Source organism: Capsicum annuum, chromosome 1 (genome assembly GCF_002878395.1).
Source record: "Capsicum annuum cultivar UCD-10X-F1 chromosome 1, UCD10Xv1.1, whole genome shotgun sequence".
Classification (NCBI taxonomy): Eukaryota; Viridiplantae; Streptophyta; class Magnoliopsida; order Solanales; family Solanaceae; genus Capsicum; species Capsicum annuum.
In genome coordinates, this window is record NC_061111.1 from 12,139,405 (window position 1) to 12,159,304 (window position 19,900).

General features: G+C 35.3%; 1 protein-coding gene across 4 annotated transcripts in view; it reads left to right on the forward strand.

The window, feature by feature from the left end:
* Positions 1–9,897: 9,897 nt before the first annotated feature.
* LOC107868095 overlaps positions 9,898–19,900 on the forward strand; it is an 18,744-nt gene continuing 8,741 nt past the window's right edge. The window contains exons 1-10 of one of the 4 annotated variants that reach the window (XM_047393917.1): positions 9,898–10,128; positions 10,257–10,318; positions 10,411–10,461; positions 10,529–10,555; positions 11,234–11,338; positions 12,340–12,447; positions 12,641–12,712; positions 12,793–12,843; positions 13,330–13,392; positions 13,483–13,607. In XM_047393917.1, the coding sequence (XP_047249873.1) occupies positions 10,053–10,128; positions 10,257–10,318; positions 10,411–10,461; positions 10,529–10,555; positions 11,234–11,338; positions 12,340–12,447; positions 12,641–12,712; positions 12,793–12,843; positions 13,330–13,392; positions 13,483–13,607 (740 nt within the window). In that variant the 5' untranslated portion in view covers positions 9,898–10,052. The other 3 variants (XM_016714678.2, XM_047393922.1, XM_047393928.1) reach the window with 3 other exon arrangements.

Consider the following 19,900-nt stretch of genomic DNA (forward strand, 5'->3'; position numbering starts at 1 on the left):
GCTTTTTCTTTTCTCGTTCACTCATATTATTAGGAGTGCAATAGGCTCTGAGGATACCTTTTGAGTCATTGGGATGACTCTTCACATCAATTTTCAACTTAGCATCACTAGAAGCTTCAATGACTCTACTTGAATTATTGAAATGACTTTGTACATCAAATTTCAAGTTTGTAGCCTTCACTTTCACTTTCTTGACTTCCTCATTTGTTATTGAAGATTCCTTAATGGCCTTAGGAGTTAAGACATGCTTTTGTTCCATCGAATCTACAACAACAAACTTTTCCAACTCTCTATCAAACCAAAATTTATTATGATTGAACCAAGGAGCTCCTAAACATACCAAACAAGTAGACAAAGGATAGATATCACACCAAATACCCCCTTGATAGCTTCCATGGTAAACAATGATCTTCACCTCTTTGTCAATCAACCTTCCACCAAATTTACATGGTGAACTTTTTGTATGACAAGGTATATCCAACCACTCAACTAAAGAAGGATCAATGAAATTGGTATAACACAATTTGTTTACACCTAAGGTGCAATCAAATGTGCAACGACTCTCATACCCCTCCACAATGACTTCAAATTTAGTCAAACCTTCATTAAGCTCATGCTCTTTTTTTCTTCTACAAGCACTACTATAATCATGAAAAACTTCACAATAACTCTTACTAGAAGTAGAATTATAAGATGATATTCTCCTTTCTCCATTGACATGCAAACCTCCATTGTAACTCCTTGAACCTATATAAGACATAATTAGGACAAGAAAAGTGGTTAGTAAAATAATGGACCTCACAAGTCACTCCCTCATGTGTATAATTCAAATGATGGCACTCAATTTTCTTTTCGCTCGTGTATACACTCAAAGGTCGTAAGCTTTTAGGACCACACTCAAATGATCTCACCACTCAAGCCTTTTACCACTCAAGAGTATTCCTTAGTCTCTTCACGATTCTACAATCTCAAATAATCTCAAAGTAAGCTTTCAAGTATCGGTTCGGAGTAGAGTTTATGTCAATAACAAAGAAGGACAAAACACACTAATGGACAAGGAATGAAATAAACACACAACGAAATTAAAAAGAGAAAAGCACGAAAGAAATTGACACGAGAAATACGAAAACAAAATTAACTAGATAACATAAGTAGAACTAATTCTCAATGTAATCTAGCTAAAGAGATTGACATACAATATGATTTTCCCATAAATCAAACAAATCAAAATTTTAGAGTTTGGGAAGAAAGATCACTCAAGACACCACATTCATCAAATCTATCAAGACCCAACTAAATTAAGTATACCCAACCAATATGGGACATTTTTAAGCATCACTTAATAGTTTCGAAGTAAGGAATCAACTCAAACTTCAAAATTTTACTAAAATTCGTACAAGAAAAAATTCCCAATTTTTGAACCCAAAATTGACCCCAAATTCATCCTTAGATCCCAAAATTGAAACCTAATATAGTTTACCCATGATCAAAACAACTTAGATCCACAAGATTGGAGTAAGATTTGCACAAGAGAGCTCAAAAACTCAAATTTTCGCACTTTTAGAAAGTGCTAAAATTTCAACTTCGATAATGGAAGAAAATAGGGCAAAATCAACTCCAAATTAACTTCAAATGCTCCCAAATTTAATATTCAAGCACTTTGAACTATTTTCAACAAAACCCAACAACACCCACTTGAATTTTTTTTCAATTTTTGGATCTGATTTTTTTTGTAATTGTTTTTTGAGATTTTCAAAAGATGCAAGCCAAGAATTAAGAATTGTAGGAACAATTCTTTAGCCTTTCTCTGATACCAATTGATGTAAAACGAGTTACAAGATATAGAGATTCAAAAGATAATCAAGAAATTAAGAGAGATAAGTAAGAAAGAAAGAATAATCCCACAATTGAAGTAAATAAGAGATGAACAAATGTTGATTTGTGACTCTCTAATTTAAACAAACAATTACATGATTAAGTCAAGGGAGAATAGAATTGAACTCATACATGAATAATCTTATCAAAAGATATTCAAGAGAGATCCAATGCAGAGACAAAGGGATAAACCCATAAACTCATCAAAGAGTGTTCAATCTAAAATGTAGTCTAACCTAAAATATGTTCATCATATTCTATTTATACTTCTAGGGTAAGCTAATATACGAACAGACATAAATGCCCTTGATTTAATATGCATCATATTATGACTAAAAAAGACCCTAAAACATCATGTTAATGTTCTATTATGTTGATTCTTGGCTTTCCATACTCTCTTGAAATACTTCACGTTTTTTATGTCAAGTTGAAATCTATCTATGCAATTAGCACTTTCTGAACTTGCATCACAAGTGAGGGGATTCAAGTTGATGAGTCTAAAATAGATATAATAAAGGGATGGCCAACTCCAAAAACTATCTCTTAAGTGAGGAACTTCCATGGTTTAGCCACTTTCTATAGAAAAAATTGTGAAGAACTTTAGTACTATCATGGCACCAATCACTGAATGTTTAAAGAAAAGGAGTTCAAATGGGATGAAAAAGTTGAAGCTAGTTTCATGGAGATTAAGAAAAAGCTGACACAAGCTCCTGTATTAGTGTTACCAGATTTCAACAAGACCTTTGAGTTGGAATATGATGCTAGTGGAGTAAACATTGGGTTTTTTTTATCATAAGAAATGAAACCTATTGCTTTCTTCAGTGAGAAGCTAAGTGAAGCAAGACAAAAGTGGAGTACTTACCAACAAGAGTTGTATTCTGTTTATAGAGCATTGAAGACATGTGAGGTTTATTTAATGCCTAAAGAGTTCATTGTCTACACTGATCATTAATCCTTGAAACATTTTAGAAGTAAAAAACATGTGGATCGTATATTAGCAAGATGGGAAACATACCTGGAGAGATTCAATTATCTTATTATCCACAAGTCCGGAGTAACTAATTGAGTGGCAGATGCTTTAAGCCGACGTACAAATTTCATGATTTTTTTTTAAGCTGAGTTACCAGGAGTAGACAAAATAAAAGAACTTTATGAAAATGATGAAGACTTCAGGCGAATCTGGGAGAAACAAACGAAAGGTTTACCATTAGAATAAAATTTTATGGTACAAGATGGATATCTCTTTAATGGAAACCGCTTATGTATTCCCAGAGGTTCTCTATGAGACAAGTTGATTAATGCATTCATGTAATCTTAGCGGCTATGTTGGGCGTGATAAAACTATTGCTAATTCGGAAGCACGCTACTATTGGCCACAACTTAAGAGAGGTGCCGATAAATTTGTGCAAAGGTATCCCATTTGCCAAACATACAAAGATCAGATTCAAAATACCGGACTCTATATGCCATTACCCATTCCAAGTGAACCTTGGGAAGACCTATCAATGGATTTTGTACTTGGCTTACCAAGGCAAAGGTGGGGACATAATGCTGTTTACGTGATAGTAGACAGATTTTCTAAACTGACTCATTTTATTCCTTGTTGTAAGACAAAGAATGCCCATTATGTAGCTAATTTTTTTTCCAGAGAAGTAGTCAAGCTACATGGTATTCCAAGATCAATTATTTTAGATCAAGATAGCAAATTTCTTGCTGTATTTTGGCTTACTTTATGGAAACAATTCAACACAAAATTGAAGTTTTCAAGCACTGCCCATCTATAAACAGATGGCCAAACAGAAATGGTGAATAAATTTCTAGAAAATTTAATTCGATGCATCTGTGGAGATAAGAAAGGATAATGGGATTTAATTTTATTTCTTGTGGAGTTTGCCCATAATAATTCTAAGCATAGGTCTACGGGTCGTAGCCCTTTCTCCATTGTGTACACTAGAGTTCCAAGACATGTGGTTGATTTGGTGAAGCTACAAACAAGGGAGAATTCAAGGTCAGCTATGACCTTTGGTGACAACTATTCAAAATTATTTAAAGAGGTTCAAGATGTATTAGAAGCGTCAAACAAGAAATATAAGCAGTTAGCAGATAAGAATAGGAAGCTAATGTCATTCCAAGTTGGTGACCAAGTAATGATATACCTTAGAAAGGAGAGATTGTCTACTGGTGTTCATGGAAAATTAAAGCAAAAGAAATATGGCCACACTATTCTAAAGAAGATCAACGGCAATGCCTACGTGGTAGATTTGCCAAGTGAGATGAATATTTCAAATACTTTTGATGTGGTTGACCTATCACTCTATCATGCAAAGTAAATACTTTACGAAAAAAACTTGAGGTCGAGTTTCAAAGATAAAGGAGAATGATGAGGAACATTAAAATTCTAAACCTAGTACAGAACCTTCATGAATCAAAAAAATCAATTTTGCTACTTATAGAAAGAGAAAGTCAATTTGAATTTTGCTACTAGTTGTCAAGTTTATCTTTTACATAATTCTAGAATACTTAGCTGTTAAGAAAATAAGTTGTCAACTATGAGTTGTATATAAGTTGTCAATGAGTTGCGTATGAGTTGTCAATGAGTTGTACAAAGCTTTTGAAGCCTATAAATAGAGGCAATGACCTCTAGATATGTAGTTTTTAGTTTAACTCTTCTATTAATGAAACTTTGTGTTTTCTTTTAAGATCTTAGATTAGATCTTGTATTTTAAGGGCTTTGGATTAAGCTCTTGTTATCCGTGGATTCAGATTGTCTTTAAAGCATTATCTTATAACACGTTGAAGTTGTTCTTTCAACAAATTATGTGGTTTACTTTATTTAGCACATTAGAGAGTTTCTCTAAACATTGTGTTACATCAAATGGCCGAAATAGTTTTTGAATAGCCCCTTGTCTCTCCAAATTCTAGGTTGGCTGAAGAAGAACTATCTATATTAAGCTTAAGAGGTTGAGATAAAGATGGGTTTCACTTGACGTCTATTGTTAAATCTAGAGTGTCTCTTGTTGAGGACTCAGGAGCTAGCATAGTAAATCCAGAAACTAGAGTTATTGCTTGGTAAGTAGAGATGGGAGAGGATTTAAAATTGAAGTTATTGTTATTTCTAGTTAACCATATGACCCATGGGGTGTGGGGGATAAGAGTATCCCATAATAGCTAGTTGTTGGCTTCCTCATGAGACTTTTCTACACTTCAGTCCAGCTGTTTGGACATATGTTCCCCTACTCATAGAAGGGTTTAAACTAAGCTTGGTTGATCAGATTTTTCTAAAAATTCACAATATTTTAGTATTGGAAGAATATGTGATTGATGTTCTCAATGGGGTTGGCGCATAGGGGGTATTGAGGGTCGATGTTAAGGCCAATGTGGCTAAAATAACTATTCATGAAGAGGCGCTGGTGGAGGAGGAGCCAGGGGAAGGTTCTGTCTTTATTATGGGTGTTAGTTTTCTTGACCAGAGTGAAGTCATTGTTGTTGGTTGTGGTCTGGCCTAGGTCTCTCAGATGGTTGTACATGCTACCAGTACTAAAAGTGGCATTACTGGTGAGACCCCAAGTTGGGATGTCTTCCTCCGTTGAGTTTTGAGGAAAGATAATACTGGTGATGGTATTCTTAACCTACTAGGAAGACCAAATGAGGTGGTTAAGGTCTCAGTTTTCATTAAAGAAGACATCACTAATGGTAGTATTACAATCATCCTTGGTAAGGGGTTTCTGAATTATGCTTCTAATGCTAGGCAGATGGGGGATCCAACTGTATACAAGAAGTTTAACCATGTTCCCCTTATTTACCCTCTAAGTAACTTCTTTAGAATAATCCTCCACCTCTGATAACATTTTGCTAGATTTTAGAGTTTGGGGGTCTATTTCTATTATAATATTTGGTGAGAAGGGTTTATCCCCAAAGGGTATTGGGGGTTTTTGAATAGCCTCTGAGAAAGGCTGAAATAAAGAGCCCTATCTCTAAGCTCATATTTGTGCAAACGCAGACCTCCAGTATTTTTGGTCCTAGGAAAGACATCCCAACTTAGCGGGTGGAGCTTCTTTTTTAGCACTGCTGCCCCAGACAAAGTTTCTTTGAATTTTATTAATATTTTCAGTGGTTTTTGCTGAGGAGCTTGATATAATGGATTATGTGAGTGGGGATGCTGCTAGGGGTGGATTTGGCCAGGACAGTTCTGTCTGTCATGTTTAGAAACTTTATTTTCCGACCTGCTATTGTTCATATGGTTAATGATGAATTGAAAGACACTTTTCTTAGGCTTTTAATGGAAGACGGGGTAGCCTAAGTATTTCCCAAACTCCTGAAATGACTGGCTAGTTAGAATTTGGGTACACTGGAGTGTTGTCTCATCAGAGCAGTTTTTTGAGAAGATAACTTTAGACTAGGATTTGTTTATGGTTTGGCCTGAGTGGTAACTGAAGATTTCTAGGATATTTGCAATGACGTGACAGTTTGTGTGATTTTCTCTAGTTGGGAGAGTGAGGTCATCAGCAAAGAATAGGTGAAAAATTCTAGGAACTTTGGTTGGATGTTAATGGGATGTTAATTCCTGTCCCTAACTTCAGTATCAATGCCCCTGGAGAGTCTTTCATACACATTATGACAGGTAAGGGGACATGGGGTCTCCTTGCCTTATGTCCTTAGTGGGATAGAAGTAGTTTATTTTTCTTCCATTCACTAATATAGCAATAAAGGATGTAGTGACACAGGACGTGATGAGTTTGGTGAGGTTGTTTGGGAGGTTAAAGAAATATAAAGTGTCCTTAATGAAAGACCATTCTAACTTAACAAAGGCTTTTTTCAGGTTTATTTTTAGTATCTTGTTAGGTTTTTTCTCTTTCATTTTTCTAAAATGGGAGATGTATTCCCGAATAATGATGGCATAGTCTGAAACCCTTTTATTGGTCAAAAAACTGGCTTGGATGGGTCCAATGATTGAAGAAAGGTAGGGATTGATTTTGTTCATAATAATTTTGGTAACAATCTTGTAAGTAGTGTTACAAAAACCTATGGGTTTGAAGTTTTTGAGGGATGCAATATTTATGTATTTGGGAATAAGGCATAGGAGGGTGGCATTATTAATAGTGGGCATGGTACTGCTGGAAAAGACCTCTTTGCAAAAGGTTGTGGTTTTTAGGCCTGCAACATCCAAAAAATATTGGGTAGAGGCCATCAAGACCAGGGGATTTCATGGGTTCTAGAGATTCAAGGGCTAGAAAGACTTCAGAGTCTCTAAGAAGGGATGTTAGACTGATTTTCATATCCAGGGTTAGAACATTGGGTTGGGGGGTTGACAGGATGAAAATGGCTGTAAGAGTGGCTAGAAGAGAAAAGCTTTCTGAAGAGATCTAGTACATGATTGTTTATGGCTACATCACCAGTAATAATATTACCAAGGTCATCATGGAGCTTACTAATCCTATACCTCTTTCTCATATTGACAGTGGAAGCATCGAAGAAGAAGGTATTAGCATCATCTTTAAATAGCCAAGTGATTTTGGATTTGACCTTTTAGAAGTCTTCCTCACATTTGAGAATGCTCTCACATTCAATAATTTTATTCTCAAGGTTTTGTAAGAAGGGGATACTATGGTATCTTGAAGATTTTTGAATACCATCGAGTCTGGCTAACATAGTTTTCATTCTATGGAAAATTTTGCCAAAAACTGAAGTATTCCGAGGTAGCCTGGTCCTGAAATTTTTGGATGGATTGGAGAAGGGTCTGTGAGTTGGCTAAGCAGTTTCAACAAGCCCCTTGAAGATAGAGTGATTGATCCACATAGGCTCAAATCTGAAGGGTTTGACATTGTGCCTATAGTTTTTATTGGATAGAGAAATCAGTAAGGGGCAGTGGTCATATTTGGTCCTGAGAAGGTGGGTAATCAGGGAGTCAGGGAAGTGGTTTAACCAAGAGTTATTAGCGACACACCTATCAAGTCTTTCAAGAATAAGACTATTTCTATTGGGATGTCTCTTATTGGTCCAGGTATATTTGCGTCCTATGTAACCTATGTCCACTATACTACAATAATTCAGGCAGTCCCAAAGATGGCTAGCTCTGCTATTGTTAATGGACCCCCCTTCCCAATTTTTCATTGGTTCTCAGTACTTCATTAATGTGCCCATCAATAAGCCAATCCCCCTGTAAATATTACAAGTATTGGAGATATTACAGAGCTCCTCCCATAAAATAAAATGGTTAGTAAAATCAGAGCTAGCATATATAGCAGAGAAAAGTCAAGGCCTAGGATCGAAACTAACCTTTACAATGGTGTGGATATCTTGGGGTGAGATGGAGAATTTCTGAAGGTTTAGCAAGTCCTCTTTCCACATGATAACTATGCCATCCTTAGGCACAGTAGCACTGGATTTCAAGTAGGTATTCCTTCATTTTAATCTATATAAATTGATATTATTTTAATCTCATGAGTTCCTATGGCCTAAGATCACCCTCTCTCATATCATATTTGAAGTAGTATTATTGTTATATTTTTCTTTGATATATTATTTATGCTTTAATTTTATTTGAATAAGAAAATTTTTAACTATTGATCGATCTGTGAGAGTGAATATCAACAAGAGCTCGAAAATTATGCTATATAAATAAATAATTTTTTGTTTCATAATATTCTATCCTAGATCATCCTCTTATTTTATATTTGTTGTAATAATATTATTATATTTTCTATTGTATTATATTTATATTCTATGATTTGACTTGAAGAAAAAAACTCTTACATTTATATTAATTTTTTTTAGTTCTTTAATAAAAAAGTAATATTTTAAATTAAATGTAAGTAGTATATATACATTTTTTATTTTACTTATCAAGATTTTATTTTAAAATTTAAAATATTTTCACTGATATAACCACTGATTTGGCAATTCCAATAGATAGCCATTTAGGCTTTTCTGTCGCTGCTACTGTCCTTTTTTTTTTCCTTATTTATTATTTAATTTTAATGTCAATTATTTTATAGGTTACATTCTCTTTCTTCCTATTTTTTTTAATTTGTTTTTCACTATTTTTTTCTTTTTTCTTTTAATGTTGTTTTTTTTTTATGAGAAAAGTCCACTCTGTCCACCTATTTATTTTTTCAGATGCGATCACAAAAATAAAAACATGAAATACAAGTCCACTCATAATTGTTCTATCTCTTTTCATATAAGTTAGCACTATAACGACACTTTGACTTGTTTTTTTTTTTTTTTGCTTTTTTTTTTTTTTTAATAAAAAAAAATTAAAGAATGTTTGGACAGTATGAGTACAGGATTTAATAAATTTTGTATGTATTTGCACAAATTTTTACAAACTTTTAGGTGAAGTTAACAAATTCAAGAATAACGAATTACTATATATGCTTGCACAAATTTTCTCTGTAAAAAGTGTATTTATGTGATATATATACTATATCAACGTGGTATAAAAGTGTATCAATCTAATATAAAAGTGTATCAATGCGGTCAAAGTATATGAATATAGTATAAAAGTGTATCAATATGGTATAAAAGAGTATCAATTGAGTATAGTAACTGCATGTACTTGCATAGAATTTACTTTCTCTTTTTTAAAAAGTGTATCAATATAATATAAAAGTGTATCAATGTGGTATAAAAATGTATTAATTGAGTATAAAGACTGCATGTGTCCAATTGAGCCAAATGACTAAAAAAGGAATTAAATTAGGTCGACTGGCTAAGATTGTTCACCTTTTTAATGATGCGCTATTTTTTTTAAAAAGATCCGCCCATGTCCTTTCTACTTTTTGTTTTACTAAAAAATTACACAAATACACAACTTATGTTTCCAATATTATAAAAAAATATCAACTCTTTAAATATATTATAAAAATTTTAATATATACATAAAATGCTTTATATATGTCAACTATGTTATGTATATTAATAGAAAGAGAGGATAAAATAATTAAAAAAAGTAGGAGAGAGTGTAATAAGTTATGCTATTTATATTTTTTTTTTTATGGCGCAGCGCGATCTAAGTGCACTAATTCATAATAAAGTCATTCGGAGTCTTTTTGAACCTCCACAACTGTTTGTTTTTTCGAGCCTCCATTGTCAGCTGCCAAAAAAAACCTGAGTCCTAACCTAGAAGAAAACCCAAATCTTGAGGGCAAAAGGATATTGTCCTAGTAAGAGACAAAATGGAGGAAAAGAAGCAGACACCAACACAAACGATATACCCAATCTCCACTGGTGAAATATCTCCTTTCTGGAGAGGTTTTGCGCTCTCCCTCCCTCCCTCCCTCCCTCCCTCCCTCTCTCTCCCTCTCTGTGTCTGTCTAGTGTTGTTTGGATTACTGTTTTGCTTAATTTGGTTTTGTGCTATTTTTTTTTTTCTGTTACAGACAAGTACGAAAGAGATGCAAAGAAGTACTGGGATATCTTTTACAAGCGACATCAAGACAAAGTCTGTTTCTCATACCTTTTATTAAATTCTTGATTTGTTTTCTGGAACTAACATATCCTCTTTTTTGTGTTGTGTTTTGAAATTACAAACAGTTCTTTAAAGACAGGCATTACCTGGACAAGGAATGGGGTCAATACTTCTCTGTGAGTGAACAAGATAATAAGGATACTGCATTGATTAATGATATACTCATGTTCTTACTCTTTGCAGGGGACTGAAGGGAAAGTCATTCTTGAGGTAATTCAAGTTTATCATGAGTTTATTCTTTTTATGCTTGGAATATTATGAGTCCCATCTTTTTTAGGAGGTATAACTGATGATTATCTCAATATTCTTTCAGCACAATTTTGTGAAAGTATGTTTTTCTTGTTAAGATTTTCAACATCTATGTACTTGCTTGTTTATCTGAGGTGCCAGATTAAGGTTCTGGTGCGAAAGGGCACATTTCCAAATCCCACTATCAACATATAATTTGAGCTGCACTCCTGGATCGAACCCAGAATAACACATTTCCATTATCTCCTCTTGCAGAAGTGCAGGGTAAGGCTGCACACAATAGGTCCTTATGGTTCGGCCCTTCCCTGGACCTTGCGTATAGCGTGAGCTTTAGTGCACTAGGCTCCCCCCCCCTTTTTTTTTTGTAATTGTCTTTCTATTTTCAGCATATGTTGATTATTATATCCTGTATTTTCTTAGTAGATATATTAGCTATCATCGTTTAACTTTTGGGGCGATTATGGCGTCCAACAAGAGAACTATAGTTTTCCATTGCCTTCTTCTGTTGAAAGTGTTCATAATTTTTTCAAGCTGTAGTTTATGTTCTTGTGATGTGGATCACAATCTAACACATATAATAGGAATTGGCTCAAACTGTTCTCTTGTTACACTTGCACTGATAGAATAATCTGATTACAGGTTGGGTGCGGGGCTGGAAACACCATTTTTCCATTGCTAGCTACAATGCCAAACATATTTGTCCATGCCTGCGATTTTTCACCTCGAGCTGTGAACTTAGTTAAGGTATATATTTAGTTCGTATCAGTGGCCTCTAAAAGTAACACTAGAAGAAAGCATTTACCCTTTAGTTGTTTAAATTTGATCTGAAATGAGTTTATCATGATGCTTGTGTTGGATATGGTTTTTTTTTTTTGGATATATTTGCTTCTGTAATATTTATCATATGAGATTTTTTATATTTGGTTCTTTTCAAAAAATTATTCACATTGCCATGCTACTTTGTTTGTACAGACAAGGCTCATTAGGATACCTTAGAGTCCATTATATGTGAGTTTTATAAGCTTATGTTGCATTTCTTTCATTTTTGATGCTATCACCACATAACAACGTTTCTGTAAAGTTTTAGTGAATTTCATAGATAAACTGTAAAGTTTTCTTCTGTTTTTGGGCAGTTTTCTTGGATGAAATACATTTAAAATGTGGGTTAAAATCTATCATCATCTCTTAGATGATGAGCTTTTTGTGAATGCAAAGTTAGCCTCGTCTCAAAATAAAAAAGGTATAATGCTGGGAACCGGAACATGATTAAGCATCATTATTCCTGGCCGCAAGGATTACGAAATAGTAATTTGCCTAAGAAGCCGAGGCAATCTTGATTGAAGCTATTTTAAAGAGAAGAAAAATGAAAATAGGACAATAGCTGACTAAAACTCTAATTCACTATGAAACAAGGCCGACACCAATCCCTAAATTCGAGACTTTGGAAATTGCTTTATCTTTTCTTGTCTGTGCTCCCGATTTTCAGTTTTGAGTGTGCATGTGTGTTTTGTGGGGGGGGGGGGGGGGGGTCTTCCATGTTGGTTGAGGGAAGGAGTTGTTTTCTTATATCGTCTTGGACAATGCTTAGTTGATGGTTGGGTTTTGACATTGAGTCAGGCAGAAATCAGAAGGTTCATTTTTCTTGATAAGTTGCATGTAAGTTTGTGGTTGGTGCCAAGAGTAAGTTTGTTGTTTAGGATGTGATGCAAAAGTGAAAATACACAAATTTATTGTCTTTATTGCAGTCACACAAGGATTTTGATGATGCTCGGGTGAATGCATTTGTGTGTGATCCAACAGTGGATGACCTGATCCAGCATATTTCTCCTTCATCAGTGGATGTTGTTACCATGGTACTAAACAAAAGTTCTCTTCTATAATTTATGGGCTATCCCACTTGCGTTGGACAAACTTTCTGCATAAAAAATCATGTTTGCCTGTAATCATTTACTTAAAGTATGCCTTGTTATTGAATGTTTGTTTGAATTCCACATTTAGTTAGCCTGTTCTATGTTTACTTAACAAATAAGCTGACATGTTAAGCAGATATTTGTTCTATCTGCAGTATCCCCTGAGAAGATGCCTCTGATGTTACAAAACATCAGAAAAATTCTGAAGGTCAGATACGGGTTCTTAATTTCATTGATTGCACTGTTTGATTTCATTATTATGACTGTTAATACTTTTTTCCTTTCCAGAAAGATGGCTGTGTCTTATTTCGTGATTATGCAGCTGGTGACCTTGCTCAGGTTTAAACTTCATCATATAGTGTCCTACTCTATTTCTTCACCATATTGATGTTTGTGTACTCCCTTCGTCCCAATTTATGTGGCACCTTTTGATTAGGCACAAAGTTTTAGAAAGAAAGGAAGATTTTTGTAATTGGTGGTCTAAAACAAGCTTTAGACATTTGTGTTGCCATAAGTCATTTCATTAAGGGTGAGGAGAATTTTTAAGTTAAGTTGTTTCTCATTATAGAGAAATGACATTCTTTTGGGGATAGACTAATAAAGGAAGCGTGCTACATAAATTGGGATGGAGGGAGTAATAACTTTAGATTTACTTAATTGCCTTTGTATGTTGCATAATATGTGATATGCAATGGGTGCCTTTGAATTTAACTTAATTAAGTTTGGGTTGTAATATCAGCTTTTTCTTTATCTTATCTTTAGACTTACTGAAAATGTAGCATATTTCGGAAAGATTTATACTTGCAGCTAATGCTTGTATTACAGGAAAGGCTTACCTCCAAGGAACAAAAAATCAGTGATAACTTCTATGTACGGGGCGATGGGACTGTAAGTTCTACTGTTACAGATTGATATATCTCATAGAATGACACTTACATTGTTGGTGAGCATCTTATAGCAGCTTTTTTCTGTCAACAGAGAGCTTTCTACTTTTGTGATGAGTTTTTAGTGAATCTCTTCAACGAAAATGGTTTTGATGCTGAGGAGCACATCTTGTGTTTCAAGCAAGTGGAAAATCGGTTAAGGGAGTTGGTGATGAATAGGTATATGATCAATACTTTCTATTTATTATTTCATTCTATTGTATGTGATGGTATTTGATTGGATACATAATTAGATGTTAGTTTGACTTATGTGTTACATTAGTGATATTGATAGAAGAAATTGAAGTTATTGACTTGTTGTAAAGTTTGTTTCAATAAGAAATAGCACTTCAAAGTTAAAAAATAATAGATTAACTAGTTTGATTTTTTTGAAAGTTGTGACAGCTGTATAAAGTTGAGATGTCAAGCATTTTTTAACGTATCAAAATGGAAGTATCATATAAATTGGACAAATTGATAGAGAAAATATTCAAATAAGAAAAGATTTGAAACCTAAAACTTTAGTTGTTTCTGTTAGACATTACAGAGGGATAGCACATAGGAATTAATTGATCGACATAGCTCTAGCCATGTTACGGAGCAGTCGAAGTCGTTGATGGCTACATCTTCTTCCGGTGAGTCTTTTAAGCACTCAAACCTCGCTCTTTAGATGGTATGGAGTTTTAGAGAAATTTTGTGCGTAGGGCCCAATCCTTGATACCCTTTATATAAAGTTCTCCATCAGGAACAGTTTGAGCAGTTACCGTAGATAGGGTGGCAGTCTTCAAAGCTTATGGACAGTTATCAGATGCGGGAAAGGTTGGGAATTATCTCCTTTATTATATATTGGACATATTGGCCCCGTTTGGCTATGAAAATCATAATTTTCCGGAGTTGGAGTTGGAGTTGTGTTTGGCCATGAATATAAATTAAAGTTGTTTTTGAAATTTTGTGAGAGAAGTATTAGTAAAAAAAGTGAAAACAAGTAAAATTTGTTTTCACTTTTTCAAATACAATTCCGGAATTGTATTGGGAATTTTCATGGCCATACTCATCTTGTTTTCACTTTTTTCACTAAAGTGAAATAATTTTCCAAAATAAAAAAGGAAATACTTTTTATGGCCAAACGGCTACAATAGCAGTTCAAGTGTTGAACTTCACTAACAGTTTCAAGTTCTAAATATTTTAAAAAAATAAGTAATTAACAGTTATATGATAAAACAATGACAAATTTCTGACTTGTATATCTCAGTCCATTATATAGACTTATATATATCAGTCCACATATATCAATGACTGAATTGATTCCTGGTCCAAAATGAACAATTCTACAAAATGAAGAATCCATAAACCTTTTTTTTTTTGATTTTGAAGTGAAATGGTGGATTTCTTCACAGGTGACTTCCATGCGGAATGCCATTTCACTTCGAATCAAAAAGTATATATAGTTCACGTGAAGAATCTCTCTTACAAAATTTTCAGTAAAAACAAAAAAAGTTACCAAAGTCTGAATGAGAAAGAACCCCAAAAGAAAAAGGAAAATGCCCATAGTTCGCCTAACCATTGGCAAACTACAATAACAAGGGTGTAAAGATATGACACTTGGGTCTAACTCAACTCCAATAGCTAGTTCATGAGGGGAGGATTGCCCAAGTCCATATAAGCAAACACCCCCCGTCACGCCCAGGGCCCAATTGGCGCGTGGAACATAAGCCTAAACGGGGATGGACCTAGCTCGAATACCATGTAATTCATAAGGTATGAAGGAATAAGTTGTGTATTACTCAAAGATTACAGTGAAATAAATACATGTAGAGAATAAGTAACTAAAATCAAGCTGGAGCATAGATATTGATCACACCCAGCTTGTTAGAAAGGTAATCAACTCGATTTTCATTTAATGTTTTTGTAAACAAATCAGCTAGTTGCTCTCTTGTCTTCACGTAGCTTAGGGAAATCAAGTTTTCCTGAATCTTCTCACGAATAAAATGACAATCAACCTCAATATGTTTAGTTCTTTCATGATTCACCGAATTTGAGGCAACATGAAGAACAACTTGATTATTACACCAGTGTTTTGTTGTGTATGATGCTTCAACCTAATTTTAGTTAAACGATGATGTATCCACATAATCTCACGTGTAGATTGTAACATAACTATATACTCGAAGTCCACTGAATCGAGATACAACACCTTGCTTTTTACTTCTCCATGACACTAGGTTTCTTCCAACAAAGACACAATAGCCTTTAGTAGATCTTCTATTGATTTTGGATCCAACCCAGTCAGCATCTGCAAAACACTACACGATTATGGTCGGTTGCTATACAATATGCCAAGTTCAGGAGCTCCTTTCAAATACAGAGGCGGATCTAGGATTTAAAGTTTGTGAGTTTCCTATGTTAGATAAAAATAAAACCAAATAGTAACTAAGGGTATTTGAACCCACAACCATAAAGTCAATAAAACTTTTACAAGCCCCTTTACTTCACTAGACCAACAATACACTTTGTTTATAGGTTCCCAACTTATAATTCTTATATATTTACTAGATTTCTCTATATAAATACTAGATCCACATGAAAGTTACTGGTTTCACTCGGGCCCCTAGATCCGCCCCTGTTTTCAAGTAAAATATAATATGCTCCAAAGCTTCCCAATGTTTGACCTTAGGTACGGACATGAATTGTCTAACAACACTTACCGCAAAAAGCAATATCCAGATGAGTCCAAAAAGTATTTCAACTGACCCAAGTCTTTTGCATAAAACCTAGTATGCAGGAATGATACGAGTACGACCTCGTAGATGGACATATTTTGAGCATGTCAAGGACAACCGAGAGAAGGCTAAGCTTAAGTGTAAATGAATCTCAAAACCGCCCCTATGTATGCACTCCATGGGCGGCCCTTTGGAGCCTTTTCATTAAAGGGGCACTTTTGTCATTTTAGTCTTATTTTGTGTTGTAATATAAATAGACCAATTTAGGGTTTTTGAGACTTAGTTGATTATTCTTGAAACTTGAAACGTTGTAACACTTTAGTTCTCTCTTTAGAAGCTCCACTCGAAAACTAGAGCTACGCAAGTGAAGATTCACTTGTGTTTGCATTGTTGGCTTGATACGTTGGTGTTTAGAGGAGGTAACGTCCCTCTTGTGCAACGTAGGAGTTAGGTTTATGTTGTGTATGGTGTTAAAGGTCCAAGAGTGGAATAGGCTCTTGGGTTTTTAAGATTATACCTACATTTGTCTAACTATCTATCTTGTACCTTGTTGTATCCATCGGTTTCTTGTTGTTGTTAAAGTAATCCGTGAGTTTCTTCTTGTTGTAATATTGTTGCTTGTCTTGTGTGCTAATTTAGTTTGGTGGTTGGCCCGAAATTAAGTGTTAAACAACACATTACATTGTGTTCTTGTTGTTGATCTTGAATCCGAGAGGGGTCACTCAAAGGGTCCTCGGTTCTCTTTAACTTGTGGATTGTTTTGGGTGTTTGTTTCCGTTTGTTCTTTGTCGATCTTGTATCATTTGGTATCAGAGCATGACTTGATCTTGTTCCCACAAGGTCAATCTTGGGCTCTCTTGGTCGAAAATAATAAAAAAAAGAGTTGAAGTTGTTCTTGACCGAGAGTTGAAATTAGATCTAGTAGACTTTTTTTTGTTTGTCTAGTGTGTTTCTTGTGTTGGTTTCTTTCTTACTAACACAAAAGGTGTCTAGATCTAAAGTTGAGCTTATAATATTGACTAATGTTGTGGTGACTTGAAATTGGCCGTGTGTGAGCCTTGTCGTTGAAGATTGGTGGACGATTGGGGCTGTTGTTGTTGTGTTCTTGAGAAGTTGTTATGTTCTTGAAGATTGTTGTTGTGTTCATCTTGTTCTTCACCTAGTCTTATAACTTAACCAACAAAAAGGTGCAAATAGATTCAAAAGGAGTGAAGATAAAAGTTGTAAAGTTTGTTGGTGAGAAGACTTGAACCATCACTTCCTGACTTGACATCAACTTTTTCAACTATTCTTAAATCAAGGAACCTTGTTTGGTGGAACTACTACAAGTCAAGATCATCCTTTTTGAGATTAAACTTGCAAAAGACTCAAGACTTATACTTTCCCTCCAAAACCAATTATCTTCCATTTCAAGTTGTGTGGAGATTGAAATTTCAAATTTGTGACTAAAGTGTGTGGGATCGAGACCAATTGCATGCTGCCACGTCACCTTAATTACTGTTCACCATCAATATTAAGCTCAAATTTGGATTTTTCTAGTTTCTAATTCTTGGTTTCATTAGTTGATCTTAGAACTAATTAAGAGACTAGTAAACTCCTACTAGATTGTCAATTAGTCCTTTGAATCCATTGTTCGTGTCTGCATTTCTTTTGTGCTTTTTATCGTTTTTATAATCGTAGTACTTCTTGGATCAAGTTCCAATATTACTTACTTGAGTCGTCCAACAAAGAATCCGTTCCTACTAAAGAGTAGACTTACTCTTTAACTCACCGCGAGTTACAAGCCGACTTGTAAACGTTTGCGACATCAAGTGAGAGGCCACAACGTGAGTGAGAGAATAATAAGGTTGTTTGAACTAACGTGTGTTTTGTTTTGTAGGTTTTGTGTTGTATTGTTGTGTGTGACGTTGTGAACTGATTTGGTGACTTGTTGGACCGTAACTTGAAGGATTATTTTCGATACAATCACAATGGAACCCGAGGCTTCAAATGCTCAAACAATGGACAATAATGCCATCAATCTCATCTTGGCTCGCCTTGAAACTATGTCCCGAGATATGGCTAGGTTGAATGTGGGTCTTGAGAAATTAGATACGGATGTGGCATCAATGAGTGGGAGAATAGAACGTGTGGAAAGCCAAAGGAGTCGACCTTCCACCCCTCGAAACATTTCCCCAACCATTACTCCTGAGGCCTTGCACCAAATATTCCACCCACCGAGACAACCATTCAATGTCACAAACCAAACCCCATTTTACTCCCAAAACCGAGACCATGGAAGACCAATCCACCCACCACTTCATCAAGTCCAACAAGGACTTAGAACCCAAGTGCCACCACGTCCCTCTTGTGTCAACGTAGGAGTTAGCTTTATGTTGTGTGTGGTGTTAAAGGTCCAAGAGTGGAATAGGCTCTTGAGTTTTTAAGATTATACCTACATTTGTCTAACTATCTATCTTGTACCTTGTTGTAGCCATTGGTTTCTTGTTGTTGTTAAAGTAATCCGTGAGTTTCTTGTTGTAATATTGTTGCTCTTGTCTTGTGTGCTAATTTAGTTTGGTGGTTGGCTGGAAATTAGGTGTTAAACACCACATTACATTGTGTTCTTGTTGTGGATCTTGAATCTGAGAGGGGTCACTCAAAGGGTCCTCGGTTCTCTTGAACTAGTGGATTGTTTTGGGTGTTTGTTTCCGTGTGTTCTTGGTCGATCTTATCTCATTTTGTGGTCTTGGAGGATTGATTGTTGGAGGTAAAGTTTCGGAAGTAGAAACACGAGAATTCCTTCGACTCTCCACCTGATCCAAGCTCCACAATCGAAGTTCCACATTACCAAATCAATCCCTTCATCCGAAACTCCACTTCACCTAAACCGATATGCCCATATAGAGGAGTGTGGTAGAAAGGAACATGAGGGACATGGAGTCTACAATAATGCGTATATGATGGAAGAGAAGTTGAGGGGAAGACGTAGGGAACCCCAAGGAACCCGCCACAAAGAAAAGAGGTGGGATGTGTTTAGTGATTCCTTTGTCATTCACTGCATGTTTTGGATGAGGACGAAGACAAGGCTCAAGATGAAGAGGAAACCGAGGTTCAAAATGAAGATGTTGGCCGAGACTTGTTATTGAGCCCTCAGATTCTTCATGTTTTTTTGGACTGTTTTTGACTTATTTTTGTGACTTGTTTACGGACTGTTTTGAGTAGGTTTCCTTTGAAATAACCAATTGAACGAGGCGGAGCCGTGAATTTGTGGACAAATTCCTCTCAAGATAGAGAGGATGATACAAGAATAATCACGGATATGGACTTCTGGGAGTGCATGTTGGGTCCGAGACTTGGTGTGTGCAATTGAAGAGCCAAATAGGACCTAATTATGCACCCAAAACCGTCCAAGCACTACACTTGGCTACACTTGATGGGCGCCCATCACTTAAGGGCCTTTTGTTCATTTTAGTTTCTATTATGTAATACACTATATAAAGAACAATGTAGGGTTTCATTAGTTAGTTTTTAGATGATATTTGTGAGTATATAACACTTGAAATATTTCCTCTCTAAGGAGAGAAGACCACCAACCCGAAACTAGGGCTTATACAAGTGTGGAATCACTTGTGTTTGCATTTTGCTTGGAAACGTCGATGTTTGAGAGGTGGAATCCGATCTTGTGTCACGTAAGAGATAGGTTTTTGTTGTGTGTGGTGTTAAGGGTCCAAGAGTCCACAAAATTCTTGGGTTCTTAAGGTCACATCTTCA